General features: G+C 37.8%; 1 protein-coding gene across 7 annotated transcripts in view; it reads left to right on the forward strand.

Annotated features, from left to right (window-relative positions):
* Nucleotides 1-2,773: 2,773 nt before the first annotated feature.
* Hydr2 (abhydrolase domain-containing protein 2) overlaps nucleotides 2,774-16,752 on the forward strand; it is a 49,770-nt gene continuing 35,791 nt past the window's right edge. The window contains exons 1-2 of one of the 7 annotated variants that reach the window (XM_067767621.1): nucleotides 2,774-2,917; nucleotides 6,361-6,800. In XM_067767621.1, coding sequence (XP_067623722.1) covers nucleotides 6,508-6,800 — 293 coding nt within the window. In that variant the 5' untranslated portion in view covers nucleotides 2,774-2,917; nucleotides 6,361-6,507. The other 6 variants (XM_067767626.1, XM_067767627.1, XM_067767625.1 and 3 more) reach the window with 6 other exon arrangements.

Raw genomic sequence — 16,752 nt, forward strand, 5'->3', positions numbered from 1 at the left:
ATGACTCCAGCTTAAAACCAGTGCGCGGTTGCATTTTATCAGAGTTGCCATAGTAAAATTTTATTATCAGTTATTTGTATGCAATATTTTACTTTTGGCAACTCTGTTCGATCGTCATCGTATCGTGATCACGGTCGTTAAAAAACGAGCAATGATCGGCTGATGGTGGTCCGCAAACGAATTGCAAAGGAATATTTTTAGAGTACTCCAACATGAAGAAAATGGAACACGTAATCCAACAATTTTTGCAGGGTAGCAAAGAGGATAGATATACTAAGGCCAAAGAGGATAAATATATATATAATATCTATCCTCTTTGGTTAAACTCAGACTTTTAAAAATAAAAGTCCGGAAATAAAAGTTAAATCCGGACTTCTATCTTTTAAGGCCAAAAGAGAAGTCCCCGCCGAGTTTAACTAGTTCTATCGGACTCCAAAAATTAAAAATACATATTTCACTTTTATATGTGGACTTTTATGGAAAAAGTTCGAAAAATAAAAAGGATGCATGATTCGACATGATATTGCTATAGGGATACCTGGGAACCCAAACATTTAATTAATTATTTTTATAATACTGTAGGATCCTTGGGCTAAGTCAATTTTTCTGTTGGGAAATTCACAACAGTGTCTTATTCATGTAAAATTTTAAGAGCAATAGCGGGAAAGGCGTGGGTTCGAGCGCGGGGCTGTAATGTGTTAAAGATTATGTGTAGGTATTACAACCGTAGACTAACAGTTGCTTCTATCATTAAAAAGGGAGGACTGTAAACACATGACGGGTATTCTGACTGCACACTGCCTTCTGGCGTCACATGCCTTTAAATTAGGCTTGGTCAGTGATAGCAGTCAGATCTAGAAGCAGCAAGTGGTTTAATTCCTAAAAAGCTTCTAGTATTTTCCAAGAGGACGGACTTATTTTATAACATAGATCCTGGTTTTTGATAGGGTTTTCAGTTTGGTCGTTAAAGGATATAGTTTTGGTCTCAAAACCAGTGTTGGAGCCACCCAGGGTCCCAAGGCCGCTAATGCCGCCAATGCAGAAAGGCGTTCTGCAAAAAAATACTATGGATACCACCCCCGGTTTCGGAGGGACCAGCGGGTCATTTGTCGGTTTTTCGTTAATATCTTTTGAACGAGTCAAAATTTTCTTTTACGCCTTCGCATTATTAATTCTGATATCAAGACGGGCCGTTTGACACCTTTCGCGATATTTTTAGTAGCGTATTAGCAGGCGACCCCTCAACTAGACTGTTACCAAAACAAACTTCTGGTAACACTACGGACTCTTTCAGTCTTTGTGAGGTCCTCATGGACCGGCCAGTTCCACCTAACCTTCCAATGGCTCCCAATAAAAAATTTGATTGACCTTAGCGGCACCAATAATCGATTGCATTGATTCTCATAAGATTGGTCGAATAAGCTGTTAAAAGGTTACCGATACGGTTACCGATAAAGCACCAATGTCTCCAGCTTAAGTGTGAATTTAACTTCCTTAACTCTAACGCCGTAGTCGTAACCATACCCATATCCATAACCATCTCCAATGTGATCGATTAATGGTGCCTTAACCTAAAAGTCGTGAAAATTTCTTAAAAATGACGAAAACGCAAAAAATTAAAAGCATATTCCACAAAAAATAAGTCTCTTAGTCATAACGTATCCAAAACAATAAATAAAATCTACAAAAAGTTATTAAATTCACCAAGTCAAATATTTTTAGGTTATGGATATGGCGAGAAACCAAAAACCAATTGGTTGACTATGGTATGGTTATGGCGTTAGCGTTATACTATGTTCAAACAGAAAAACAAATTGAGGAAATTTTGATTTGAATTGAGTGCTGTTTATACAACTCGATTTAGCTTACACAATAGTAATTTGATAGCTGGTTGCCTCATCTCTACAGCAAGAACATACCTTTATTCAGACTATCAAAATGTGCGTGTTGATATTAGGCGAATGAAATGGAATGAAAACATAAAACTTTGAAATTTTTGTGTGTTGTAAGAAAATGTGTTCAATGTTTTGGTTTCATTTTGAGTTTGCCATCTTCTTTTGACAATACCTACTCCAGTGAAATGAAAGACATAAAATCAGCTGATGAGATGAGCCAACCATATAGTTCAGCCATGCGTAACTGACGTTTAAATATACTCAATAAACACACTTTACAATGTTGCATTTGCAGTTTGAAACAATTTATTACGCAATTTTTTTTAAATTGGCAATTTATTATTACAATTTATTATATGACAAATTGCGTAATAAATTGCCCAAATAGTATAAATTGCCAATTTGGTGTGTGTTTGAACCTAGTATTATGGTGTGGCACCATTAATCGATTACATTCATTTCCCTAAAGCCGGAGTCATTGGTGCCGTATGTCGTATCGCTGTATCCGTATCCCTAACGTAATCAGCTGTTTATCGTTACGACGGTAAACCAAAACCCAATTGGTTGGCTACGATACGGTTACGACCTTAGCGGCACCAATAATCGATTGCATTGATTCTCATAAGGTTGGTCGAATCAGCTGTTATAAGGTTACCGTTACGGTTACCGATAAAGCACCAATGTCTCCAGCTTAAGGTAGGTTCGATCAGCTGTTTTATCTGGTTATGGCTTTATGGTTATAAGTCATCATTAATTTGCCCTTTAAGTTTCTTTACGTCGGAGTTTTGTGAGCTATGACATACACGTTATTTTATATGTAAAAAGGCAACCCTGTTACTTAACCAAAAAATCTAATTGGATGTTTTTGCAATACAAATTTGAGAATCTTTGAGCGGAGCAGTTGTGATTTTTTCTAAGGAAAAGTATAAAGAAAACAAATAAAATTCCAAAAATACATAGATTTCGGGGTGTGAAAATTTCCCGTGAAATTAATCAAAATTTGTGAGGGCCGAAATTTTACTGTGAGTTTTTGTTTGCTTAATTAAGTTGTAATAATACCAAACATGTGAGCATTCTAGAAAAACGAAAACGGTGAAAAGCATTTAACAAAAAGCACAAAAATAGAAATTACCAAATATTACGAAACTACAATCTTTTTTTAAGTGCGTTTTTCTTTGCAAAATTTGCATGTACTAATAAAAACAGAAGAAACAAATTAAAAATCTATATGAACTACATGGCATAATAAACGCGTAATTAAATTTCGAAAGCGCACCGAATGCAACAAAATTGGGTGTTGTTGGCAAATGCAGAAAAGCATTTTTTCTGGTTTTGTTTTTTATAAAATAAATAGTGCATTCAATAAAGGAAGATAATTGCACTGAAAGTACTGTGAAGCTTAACGCATAAAAATAAAAATTACAAAACCAATAAGGTGCAGGGTCGGTGTTTGTGAAGAGCCGGGGGGATTCGATAAATTATAATTTACTACCGGCTGTTGTGTGATTTACATTGTAAAGTGACTGGTGCAATATAATTAGTACAAACATACATAACCGATATGATAGATTGATACAGGTGGTAGTCAGCCTATAGGACGGCCAAATTGAGTTGAGGGGCTTGGTGGAACGGCGCATTCCTGAGAGGCCGGCGGTAATTTGGTAATTCTAAACGATACACTTTTATGATTCGTTTTCTGATTCGTGACCCGTGGACCAAAACTCGTATTTTGACACCCCTCCCGATATTTTATGACGTGTATTAAGAGCGTCATGCTGTCGTATAGAATTACCCCGACTGTCGAAACATAAAGGATATCCGCCCCGCATAATGTCTCAATTTCTACATATCAAGATATACATATATACATACATGCTTCGTAGGCGGACCTGAAAAAATCAAAAACTAGACTAAGGGGCAGGCAATTGAAAAGTAAAGTCCTCTCTCGGCGAGCGAAAATCATACTCTACAAGTCACTTATCGTACCCGTCCTGCTATATGGGGCAGAAGAATGGACCATGACAACAGCAGATGAAGCAGCTTTGGGAGTGTTCGAGAGAAAAGTTCTTCGAAAGATTTATGGACCTCTACGCGTTGGCGATGGCGACTACCGAAGAAGATTTAATGATGAGCTGTACGAGCTATACGCAGACATCAACATAGTCCAGCGAATTAAAACGCAGCGGCTGCGCTGGCTAGGCCATGTTATGCGAATGAATGATGATGCTCCGGCCAAGAAAGTGTCTATCGGAACCCGCCTATGGAAGCAGAGGTAGAGGGCGGCCCCCACTCTGTTGGAAGGACCAGGTGGAAAACGATTTAAACTCCCTTGGTGTGACCAATTGGCGCCGGTTGGTGGAGCGAAGGAGCGCCTTGTTGGACGGCCATAACCGTTTAGACGGTTAAGCGCCAATTAAGTAAGTAAGACTAAGGGGTACTAACCCTTCTGCTTTTTAGGAAATGAAAACCGAATTCTTGGCGACAAAAGAGCAGCTTGTAAAGTGGAACCTCTCTCATTATGGTCCACCCCTATTGAAAATGCAAGTTTCCTCGGACTCCCGTTAGAGGACATTGATGACAATTTGTGATCGGTCAGACCTATTGGATGGGGCGAAACACTGCTTCAACACCAACAACAACAGTAGCTTGATCTCAAAGAGATTAACCATTTTTTCCTATCCGCAGAACTGCACTATAATCGACACTATCATGAGTCTTCCAAACTGAAGGACCCTCCTCCAGGCATGTCAGAACACTGGCGCGGAATATCTCTGTGAAAAAAAAAAAACCTGAACTTCATTTCCGTATTCAGAAGAATAGCTTAATAGCTAAATGATACTAATTGCCGTAAAATGCCGGGCCGGCTACGGGCGATCATAACCTTCAGAGAGTATCTTTCTCTCTACAAAAAAGCAAGAAGTAGTTCGGAATTCAAACGAACAAGAGCTTGATGCTGCATAGCAAATAAGGGAGGATATCAGTAAGCATTATGACGATATGGGACGGGATTATGACGATAAGCGCAATACAAAGCTTTATAGGTTTAGAGCTTCCGCAACAGCACAAAGTCGGTAAATTCCTTTTACGAGTCTCGCCCGGTCAGATTTCATTAACTAATTCTTTTAGAAGCACACTTGCTACTGAGCTAGGCATACTTTAACTAAAAATATCTTTTTAGTCCCAATGCCTTCTACAACAGTAGAGCTACATATACCATCTTGAAAAGGCCAGATTCCTTGGATTTTCGCTAGAGGGCTTCGATGACTTGTCTAGTGGTCGCTCCAATTTAGAGTTTTTGGAAGCTGTGAAAGCTAACTAACAGCAATTGGCGTACGGAGCTAAGAATACTTCCGCGGTAAGCATGTGTGTGGTAAGAAGGCCTTGGGAAGTGTTATCGATATTGGTGGTCTCCTACCGGATGCAGATCCGGTACGTTCCGGTAACAAGCACCATGAAGGTACTAGCCCGACCATCTCGGCAACGATTTAGTATGAAGACATGAAACCTTCAAGGCCACACCGCCCTCCCACCCCCTAGATACATGAGGAACTTGGGGTCGTCAGAGCCTTGGCTGTTAAAGAAACAGGAATCGTTATAGGTAGGTGAGGTTGGCAATGGGGTTGGAGAAGCTATATGCGCCCAAACAAAGAAAATTCAAATAGTTACTAAGATTTACATTAAAATATAACTCCATCTTTTAGCAAATAACAGTCATTTTCAAGAAACTACCTTAATAGCTGCCTTGAGATCTGGCAACTGCCGCCCCTAGTAGCTGGGGCCTGAACTTCGCGAGCGCAGGACACAAATACCGAACGTCGTTCCATAAGATGTTCCTACATCTACTCTTACTGACGAGGCTCAGTTATTGTGACCATCGTGAGCTTTACCTAGTCTCTCATTAGAGATATAAGCACATTTGTGAGATGCTGCTATCGATGTAGTTTTTACGGTACTCGGTATGGTAATCATTGATTATCTGCACAGCACATTAAGTTTCTTGGAAACGTGCATTTTTGTGTTGCTGTCCAGTGAACAAAAACCCCATAGTAAGTATGAGCTTGACAATCGCCGTAATTACCCAATGAGAGAGTTTGGGCGGCAGACCCAACGTGCGTCCTAGCATCCCCTTGCATGCCACGAAGACTTCCTTCGTTCGCTGTTGTCGCTCTCCCCATCTATCTAGCATAATTGCTCGATATTTTATGCTGTACTTTTTTGTAGGTTTAACCATGCCATTTTAGGCTTAGTCCAATTAGGGTCATTATATTTCTCAGTAAATAATACTAAATTGGTTTTTTGCGCTTTGACTTTCGCCCAGGCATGTGCATCCCAAAGCACCTGACCCTTCAGAGAGCTTATTGTTGGTAGACATTTGCTGCTTATAAGGATGCAACATTGGTCTAAGGCTGGCTACCGCCCATTCAAATTATTAGAAAGCGAAAAAATATAACAATATTCTTCACAGGCTAATTTCGTATAACAATCTGCAAGACTTGACAACAATTATCTGTATTATAATAATATTTATGTATACTTACAATTTGTTTCTTACATATAATTAAAATTAACTCACGAAATTTTCGTACCTACGACATCCACCTCCCATTCGTGCATGCCTCCAAAATTATTGCTACGTTTACAACTATTTCTTGATGATCTCGTAAAATCGAAAAACGAACTTATACAGATACTCACCGATTTTACACTCTTCTCCTTCGATCATCTACATCTGATCAAACTTATAGCTAAAATGTCTACAGCATTCCTAACCGCTATTGCGGTCATCATGTGCATCCTATTTCGTATATTAAACGTAAATAGTCAACCGTTGAAGCCGAGTGTTTGGTGTTGGGACCAACAATTCCTGGATTGTATTTATAAAATTGCTCCAGTACTCAGAGAACCGTAAGTAGAACATATTTTTTTATGCATACATATGTATTTATTAAAAAAGTATAGTTATTATGAAAAACAAAGGTTTTGCGTTTGAAGAATATAAGTGGCAATACTACCTACTACCTGTCACAAACCTGGACATTCCAAAAGGGTTAGGGCAATATCTCCTTAAGCACCATGTTGATAACCGCCACTTATCTACACAGCCGTTTGACCAACATAAGCATAAGGAGGGCCTAATCAACATAGTATCGGTAAGCACCTTCTGCAGAAGAAGAAAGCAGACTATGAGGGGAGACACGAGTCCTTTTGGCCCAACTTCGTTCTGGATACTGTAACAGCTTTAACTCTGACTTGTCCAGAATCAACCACGACATACGTAATGTATGCCCTACATCACACAAACCATATTTTCAATTCTTACGCCTCTAACAGCAGCATCCTTATGGGCCCACGCTTTTGAAACTGCTAGTTTCCTTGCACTTCCGTTAGAGGAATTTGTGAGTGACCGCACCTATTGAATGGGTCGATGCACTGTAAAAACAACGACAACTCTTAATTTGTTTTTTTAGGTTGAGTGATAACTTTTCTCAAAAATAGCTTGAAAAATCTTTATGATTATGATAACATTTTTCTTCGTAATTTCAAACAGGTGGAAACAGTGAATTAACTTTTAAACTTAAACAATGTTTAACTCTTTTTCCTTGATAACTCATTTTGCTATATCAAATTAAACTATCAAGTATTTATTTTATTTATTTATTTATTAGTCTACAAATTTAACAATTAATCAGACTAAATATAGTACGGATTACAGATAAGTTACAGAAGCATACAAATTGAACAAAATTATATTGTAACGAATATTAGCAGCACTAAGGGATACTATCACCTCTAAGCCGATGCTAAGCAGTGACTTGCATGCACAATAATAATTCAATCATTATGTCTACACATATGTACATACACGCAGCGGAGAAGCAACGCACAACCACATGCATAAATCTGAGATACTCCCGAAAGTATGCAATGGTTGTGCAAGTGTCGCTCACACATACAAACACATGCAGATATCTTATCTGAGATGCTCCCAAAAGTATTGTGTTCACACATACACGCGCATATAAGAAGCTAAAAACGTAGTAATTTTATAGCTGATGGCCAACTAGTAGATTCTGGAAATGGAAGCGCCTAGAAGATGCGAACGAGAAGTCACAGAGTATAAAAAGGCAGCAACAGTGGAGGCGCGACAATCAGTTTCATTTAAGCAAGCTATTGGTTGTGAAGTATCAGTGTAATTGTGAAGTTCTTTAATAAAGGCCATTTTGCATTATTAAATATTGGAGTTATTTATTCAACAGTTTAGCGATGTGAACGTTAGTAGAAGGTTGCGAATAAGAGGATTTGCAGTAAATTCGTTACAATATTATAAAATATGTATATATACTATAAAATCAGTTGTCGGGATGGACTGTGATTATGATTTCAAATAGTTGGCAACTTAAAAAAAATAGTCCCCAGTGACAGCATTTTTGTATAGCTATCATTACCAAGTTTTATTCAAAACGATGGAACCGCTTCTGAGATAGTGAGTAGAGACATATACCAGAAAACAGCTGTTTTTTTATGAATATCTCGTAAATTTCCTTTTATCTGATAATCATTTTATCATAGATCGTTTGATCTTCAAAGAATTCAAAACTGGTTGCATCCTTTTAAAGTAAAATTTTTTATCATATACTCGTATATCCATTCCGTTCCTGTCTTTTCGGCTGTGTGGACGTGAGTGTCATTCTCGGTTCAACTGCAATTTTTTCGGACTTTTTTGGTTGAGCTGAAAATTAAAAGAGGCCTAAAGATTGGCTTCTGTGCTCCATTCTGGCGTTTTTGCAGAGTTGGAAGATGCAATGCTTCCCTAACCTGGAGTTAGGGCGGTTTTTGCACACCCAACAGAAATCAGTGAGATTTGAAATCTGGCGTAGTGCCATTTAAAAACCAAACGCGTTTTATATACGTAACTTAACATAACGGGATAGTGGAAAAAACATGGCAACAAGCCACTTATCAGATTTTGAAACACATATTACTGATTTTGTGCCTGGCGTGGTCAAGCAGCTGCATTCATATGAATACAGACAAATCCACAAACAAACAAAAAAAAAAAAATATATATATATGTACTCGTATATAAGCCTAGTCCTAAACGTTTTGTAGAAACTTTTTAATTTTGATTGTAGCAAAACATCAATTTTTATACTCAGTTGAGCAGAGCTCACAGAGTATATTAAGTTTGATTGGATAACGGTTGGTTGTACATATATAAAGGAATCGAGATAGATATAGACTTCCATATATCAAAATAATCAGGATCGAAAAAAAATTTGATTGAGCCATGTCCGTCCGTCCGTCCGTCCGTCCGTCCGTCCGTTAACACGATAACTTGAGTAAATTTTGAGGTATCTTGATGAAATTTGGTATGTAGTTTCCTGAGCACTCATCTCAGATCGCTATTTAAAATGAACGATATCGGACTATAACCACGCCCACTTTTTCGATATCGAAAATTTCGAAAAACCGAAAAAGTGCGATAATTCATTACCAAAGACAGACAAAGCGACGAAACTTGGTAGATGAGTTGAATTTATGACGCAGAATAGAAAATTAGTAAAATTTTGGACAATGGGCGTGGCACCGCCCACTTTTAAAAGAAGGTAATTTAAAACTTTTGCAAGCTGTAATTGGTCATTCGTTGAAGCTATCATGATGAAATTTGGCAGGGACGTTACTCCTATTACTATATGTACGCCTAATAAAAATTAGCAAAATCGGAGAAGGACCACGCCCACTTTTAAAAAAAAAATTTTTTTAAGTAAAATTTAATAAAAAATTTAATATTTTTACAGTATATAAGTAAATTATGTCAACATTCAACTCCAGTAATGATATGGTGCAACAAAATACCAAAATAAAAGAAAATTTCAAAATGGGCGCGGCTCCGCCCTTTTTCATTTAATTTGTCTAGGATACTTTTAACGCCATAAGTCGAACAAAAATTAACCAATCCTTTTGAAATTTGGTAGGGGCATAGATTTTATGATGTTAACTGTTTTCTGTGAAAACGGGCGAAATTGGTTGATGCCACGCCCAGTTTTTATACACAGTCGTTCGCCTGTCCTTCCGCATGGCCGTTAACACGATAACTTGAGCAAAAATCGACATATCTTTAATGAACTTAGTTCACGTACTTACTTGAACTCACTTTATCTTGGTATGAAAAAAAAACGAAATCCGACAATGACCACGCCCATTTTTTCGATATCGAAAATTACGAAAAATGAAAAAAATGCCATAATTCTATACCAAATACGAAAAAAGGGATGAAACATGGTGAGGTAATTGGATTGGTTTATTGACGCGAAATATAACTTTAGAAAAAACTTTATAAAATGGTTGTGACACCTACCATATTAAGTAGAAGAAAATGAAAAAGTTCTGCAGGGCGAAATAAAAAACCCTTAAAATCTTGGCAGGTATTACATATATAAATAAATTAGCTGTATCCAACAGATGATGTTCTGGGTCACCCTGGTCCACATTTTGGTCGATATCTGGAAAACGCCTTCACACATACAACTACCACCACTCCTTTTTAAAACTCTCATTAATACCTTTAATTTGATAACCATATCGTACAAACACTTTCTAGAGTCACCCCTGGTCCACCTTTATGGCGATATCTCGAAAAGGCGTCCACCTATAGAACTAAGCCCCACGCCCTTTTAAAATACTCATTAACACCTTTCATTTGATACCCATATCGTACAAACATATTCTAAAGTCACCCCTGGTCCACCTTTATGGCGATATCTCGAAAAGGCGAACACCTATAGAACGAAGGCCCACTCCCTTTTAAAAATACTCATTAACACCTTTCATTTGATACCCATATCGTACAAACAAAGTCTAGAGTCACCCCTGGTCCGCCTTTATTGCGATACCTCGAAAAGGCGTCCACCTATAGAACTAAGGCCCCCTCCCTTTTAAAATACTCATTAACACCTTTCGTTTGATACCCATATTGCACAAACGAATTATAGAGTCACCCGTGGTCCACCTTTATGGCGGTATCTCGAAACGACGTCCACCTATGGAACTAAGGATTACTCCCTTTTAAAATACTCATTAACACCTTAGAAGCATACAAATTGAACAAAATTATATTGTAACGAATATTAGCAGCACTAAGGGATACTATCACCTCTAAGCCGATGCTAAGCAGTGACTTGCATGCACAATAATAATTCAATCATTATGTCTACACATATGTACATACACGCAGCGGAGCAGCAACGCACAACCACATGCATAAATCTGAGATACTCCCGAAAGTATGCAATGGTTGTGCAAGTGTCGCTCACACATACAAACACATGCAGATATCTTATCTGAGATGCTCCCAAAAGTATTGTGTTCACACATACACGCGCATATAAGAAGCTAAAAACGTAGTAATTTTATAGCTGATGGCCAACTAGTAGATTCTGGAAATGGAAGCGCCTAGAAGATGCGAACGAGAAGTCACAGAGTATAAAAAGGCAGCAACAGTGGAGGCGCGACAATCAGTTTCATTTAAGCAAGCTATTGGTTGTGAAGTATCAGTGTAATTGTGAAGTTCTTTAATAAAGGCCATTTTGCATTATTAAATATTGGAGTTATTTATTCAACAGTTTAGCGATGTGAACGTTAGTAGAAGGTTGCGAATAAGAGGATTTGCAGTAAATTCGTTACAATATTATAAAATATGTATATATACTATAAAATCAGTTGTCGGGATGGACTGTGATTATGATTTCAAATAGTTGGCAACTTAAAAAAAATAGTCCCCAGTGACAGCATTTTTGTATAGCTATCATTACCAAGTTTTATTCAAAACGATGGAACCGCTTCTGAGATAGTGAGTAGAGACATATACCAGAAAACAGCTGTTTTTTTATGAATATCTCGTAAATTTCCTTTTATCTGATAATCATTTTATCATAGATCGTTTGATCTTCAAAGAATTCAAAACTGGTTGCATCCTTTTAAAGTAAAATTTTTTATCATATACTCGTATATCCATTCCGTTCCTGTCTTTTCGGCTGTGTGGACGTGAGTGTCATTCTCGGTTCAACTGCAATTTTTTCGGACTTTTTTGGTTGAGCTGAAAATTAAAAGAGGCCTAAAGATTGGCTTCTGTGCTCCATTCTGGCGTTTTTGCAGAGTTGGAAGATGCAATGCTTCCCTAACCTGGAGTTAGGGCGGTTTTTGCACACCCAACAGAAATCAGTGAGATTTGAAATCTGGCGTAGTGCCATTTAAAAACCAAACGCGTTTTATATACGTAACTTAACATAACGGGATAGTGGAAAAAACATGGCAACAAGCCACTTATCAGATTTTGAAACACATATTACTGATTTTGTGCCTGGCGTGGTCAAGCAGCTGCATTCATATGAATACAGACAAATCCACAAACAAACAAACAAAAAAATATATATATATGTACTCGTATATAAGCCTAGTCCTAAACGTTTTGTAGAAACTTTTTAATTTTGATTGTAGCAAAACATCAATTTTTATACTCAGTTGAGCAGAGCTCACAGAGTATATTAAGTTTGATTGGATAACGGTTGGTTGTACATATATAAAGGAATCGAGATAGATATAGACTTCCATATATCAAAATAATCAGGATCGAAAAAAAATTTGATTGAGCCATGTCCGTCCGTCCGTCCGTCCGTTAACACGATAACTTGAGTAAATTTTGAGGTATCTTGATGAAATTTGGTATGTAGTTTCCTGAGCACTCATCTCAGATCGCTATTTAAAATGAACGATATCGGACTATAACCACGCCCACTTTTTCGATATCGAAAATTTCGAAAAACCGAAAAAGTGCGATAATTCATTACCAAAGACAGACAAAGCGACGAAACTTGGTAGATGAGTTGAATTTATGACGCAGAATAGAAAATTAGTAAAATTTTGGACAATGGGCGTGGCACCGCCCACTTTTAAAAGAAGGTAATTTAAAACTTTTGCAAGCTGTAATTGGTCATTCGTTGAAGCTATCATGATGAAATTTGGCAGGGACGTTACTCCTATTACTATATGTACGCCTAATAAAAATTAGCAAAATCGGAGAAGGACCACGCCCACTTTTAAAAAAAAAAATTTTTTTAAGTAAAATTTAATAAAAAATTTAATATTTTTACAGTATATAAGTAAATTATGTCAACATTCAACTCCAGTAATGATATGGTGCAACAAAATACCAAAATAAAAGAAAATTTCAAAATGGGCGCGGCTCCGCCCTTTTTCATTTAATTTGTCTAGGATACTTTTAACGCCATAAGTCGAACAAAAATTAACCAATCCTTTTGAAATTTGGTAGGGGCATAGATTTTATGATGTTAACTGTTTTCTGTGAAAACGGGCGAAATTGGTTGATGCCACGCCCAGTTTTTATACACAGTCGTTCGTCTGTCCTTCCGCATGGCCGTTAACACGATAACTTGAGCAAAAATCGACATATCTTTAATGAACTTAGTTCACGTACTTACTTGAACTCACTTTATCTTGGTATGAAAAAAAAACGAAATCCGACAATGACCACGCCCATTTTTTCGATATCGAAAATTACGAAAAATGAAAAAAATGCCATAATTCTATACCAAATACGAAAAAAGGGATGAAACATGGTGAGGTAATTGGATTGGTTTATTGACGCGAAATATAACTTTAGAAAAAACTTTATAAAATGGTTGTGACACCTACCATATTAAGTAGAAGAAAATGAAAAAGTTCTGCAGGGCGAAATAAAAAACCCTTAAAATCTTGGCAGGTATTACATATATAAATAAATTAGCTGTATCCAACAGATGATGTTCTGGGTCACCCTGGTCCACATTTTGGTCGATATCTGGAAAACGCCTTCACACATACAACTACCACCACTCCTTTTTAAAACTCTCATTAATACCTTTAATTTGATAACCATATCGTACAAACACTTTCTAGAGTCACCCCTGGTCCACCTTTATGGCGATATCTCGAAAAGGCGTCCACCTATAGAACTAAGCCCCACGCCCTTTTAAAATACTCATTAACACCTTTCATTTGATACCCATATCGTACAAACATATTCTAAAGTCACCCCTGGTCCACCTTTATGGCGATATCTCGAAAAGGTGAACACCTATAGAACGAAGGCCCACTCCCTTTTAAAAATACTCATTAACACCTTTCATTTGATACCCATATCGTACAAACAAAGTCTAGAGTCACCCCTGGTCCACCTTTATTGCGATACCTCGAAAAGGCGTCCACCTATAGAACTAAGGCCCCCTCCCTTTTAAAATACTCATTAACACCTTTCGTTTGATACCCATATTGCACAAACGAATTATAGAGTCACCCGTGGTCCACCTTTATGGCGGTATCTCGAAACGACGTCCACCTATGGAACTAAGGATTACTCCCTTTTAAAATACTCATTAACACCTTTCTTTTGATACCCATATTGTACAAACAAATTCTAGGGTCACCCCTGCTCCACCTTTATGGCGATATCTCGAAACGGCGTCCACCTATGGAACTAAGGATTACTCCCTTTTAAAATACTCATTAACACCTTTCTTTTAATACCCATATTGTACAAACAAATTCTAGGGTCACCCCTGGTCCACCTTTATGGCGATATCTCGAAAATGCGACTACCTATACGACAACCACCACTCCCTTTTAAAACCCTAATTAATACCTTTAATTTGATACCCATATCATACAAACACATTCTAGAGTCACCCCTGGTCCACCTTTATGGCGATATTTCGAAACGGCGTCCACCTATAGAACTAAGGCCCACTCCGTTTTAAAATACTCATTAAAACCTTTCGTTTGATGCCCATATTGTACAAACAAATTCTAGGGTCACCCCTGGTCCACCTTTATGGCGATATCTCGAAACGGCGTCCACCTATGGAACTAAGGATTACTCCCTTTTAAAATACTCATTAACACCTTTCTTTTGATACCCATATTGTGCAAACAAATTCTAGGGTCACCCCTGGTCCACCTTTATGGCGATATCTCGAAACGGCGTCCACCTATGGAACTAAGGATTACTCTCTTTTAAAATACTCATTAACACCTTTCATTTGATACCCATATCGTACAAACGCATTCTAGAGTCACCCCTGGTCCACCTTTATGGCGATATCTCGAAAAGGCGACCACCTATACAACAACCACCACTCCCTTTTAAAACCCTCATTAATACCTTTGGTTTGATACCCATATCGTACAAACACATTCTAGAGTCCCCCCTGGTCCACCTTTATGGCGATATTTCGAAACGGCGTCCACCTATAGAACTAAGGCCCACTCCCTTTTAAAATACTCATTAACACCATTCGTTTGATGCCCATATTGTACAAACAAATTCTAGGGTCACCCCTGGTCCACCTTTGTGGCGATATCTCGAAACGGCGTCCACCTATGGAACTAAGGATTACTCCCTTTTAAAATACTCATTAACACCTTTCTTTTGATATCCATATTGTACAAACAAATTCTAGGGTCACCCCTGGTCCACCTTTATGGCGATATCTCGAAACGGCGTCCACCCATGGAACTAAGGATTACTCCCTTTTAAAATACTCATTAACACATTTCATTTGATACCCATATCGTACAAACGCATTCTAGAGTCACCCCTGGTCCACCCTTATGGCGATATCTCGAAAAGGCGACCACCTATACAACTACCACCACTCCCTTTTAAAACCCTCATTAATACCTTTAATTTGATACCCATATCGTACAAACAAATTCTAGGGTCACACCTGGTCCACCTTTATGGCGATATCTCGAAACGGCTTCCACCTGTGGAACTAAGCATCACTCCCTTTTAAAATACTCATTAACACCTTTCTTTTGATACCCATATTGTACAAACAAATTCTAGGGTCACCCCTGGTCCACCTTTATGGCGATATCTCGAAACGGCGTCCACCTATGGAACTAAGGATTACTCCCTTTTAAAATACTCATTAACACCTTTCATTTGATACCCATATCGTACAAACGCATTCTAGAGTCAACCCTGATCCACCTTTGTGGCGATATCCCTAAATGGCGTCCACCTATAGAACTATGGCCCACTCCCTCTTAAAATACTCTTTAATACCTTTCATTTGATACACATGTCATACAAACACATTCCAGGGTTTCCCTCGGTTCATTTTCCTACATGGATATTTTCCCTTATGTTGTCACCATAGCTCTCAACTGAGTGTGTAATGTTCGGTTACACCCGAACTTAACCTTCCTTACTTGTTATTATTTATTGTGGCAATCAGTTATGGCTTATTTCAGACATAAATATATGTAATCATCGATTTGGTAATATTTATTACACTACACTAATACGGTTCAAACAAAATATTTCATTAGACTCTGCTTATCCACGGATATTTTTCATTATTTCTCATTTTGAGAAATTTCATACAATCAAAATCTTAAACTTAACCCGAACATAAAGGAATCGACACACTTTTTTCAAATGCTCTTTTTAGACTCCTGCTGAATATGTATAAAAATAAAGGATCCAATCGCTATATCAGTCCCTTTCCAAATCATTATCCCTAATCCTTTCCTAATCACTATCCCTATCCTTTGGCGATAAGAGGTGTGATATCTTAAGCAAAGACGTCAAAATAACAAATATACCCGATCACTTGATTTTTAAAAATACAATTTTTTCAGACAACCATCTATGCCCAATACGTAAGCTTGAGGTAAAATGTGATGTTGCTAGCTGTTAAAATGAGGCAGAAATGGGGCAGAAATGGCGAAAACCCTCTTATTGAACAATCGATTGTATGGGAGATATATGCTATAGTGGTCCGATCCGGTCGAT

Source organism: Eurosta solidaginis, chromosome 2 (assembly GCF_040869045.1).
Source record: "Eurosta solidaginis isolate ZX-2024a chromosome 2, ASM4086904v1, whole genome shotgun sequence".
Taxonomy (NCBI): domain Eukaryota; kingdom Metazoa; phylum Arthropoda; class Insecta; order Diptera; family Tephritidae; genus Eurosta; species Eurosta solidaginis.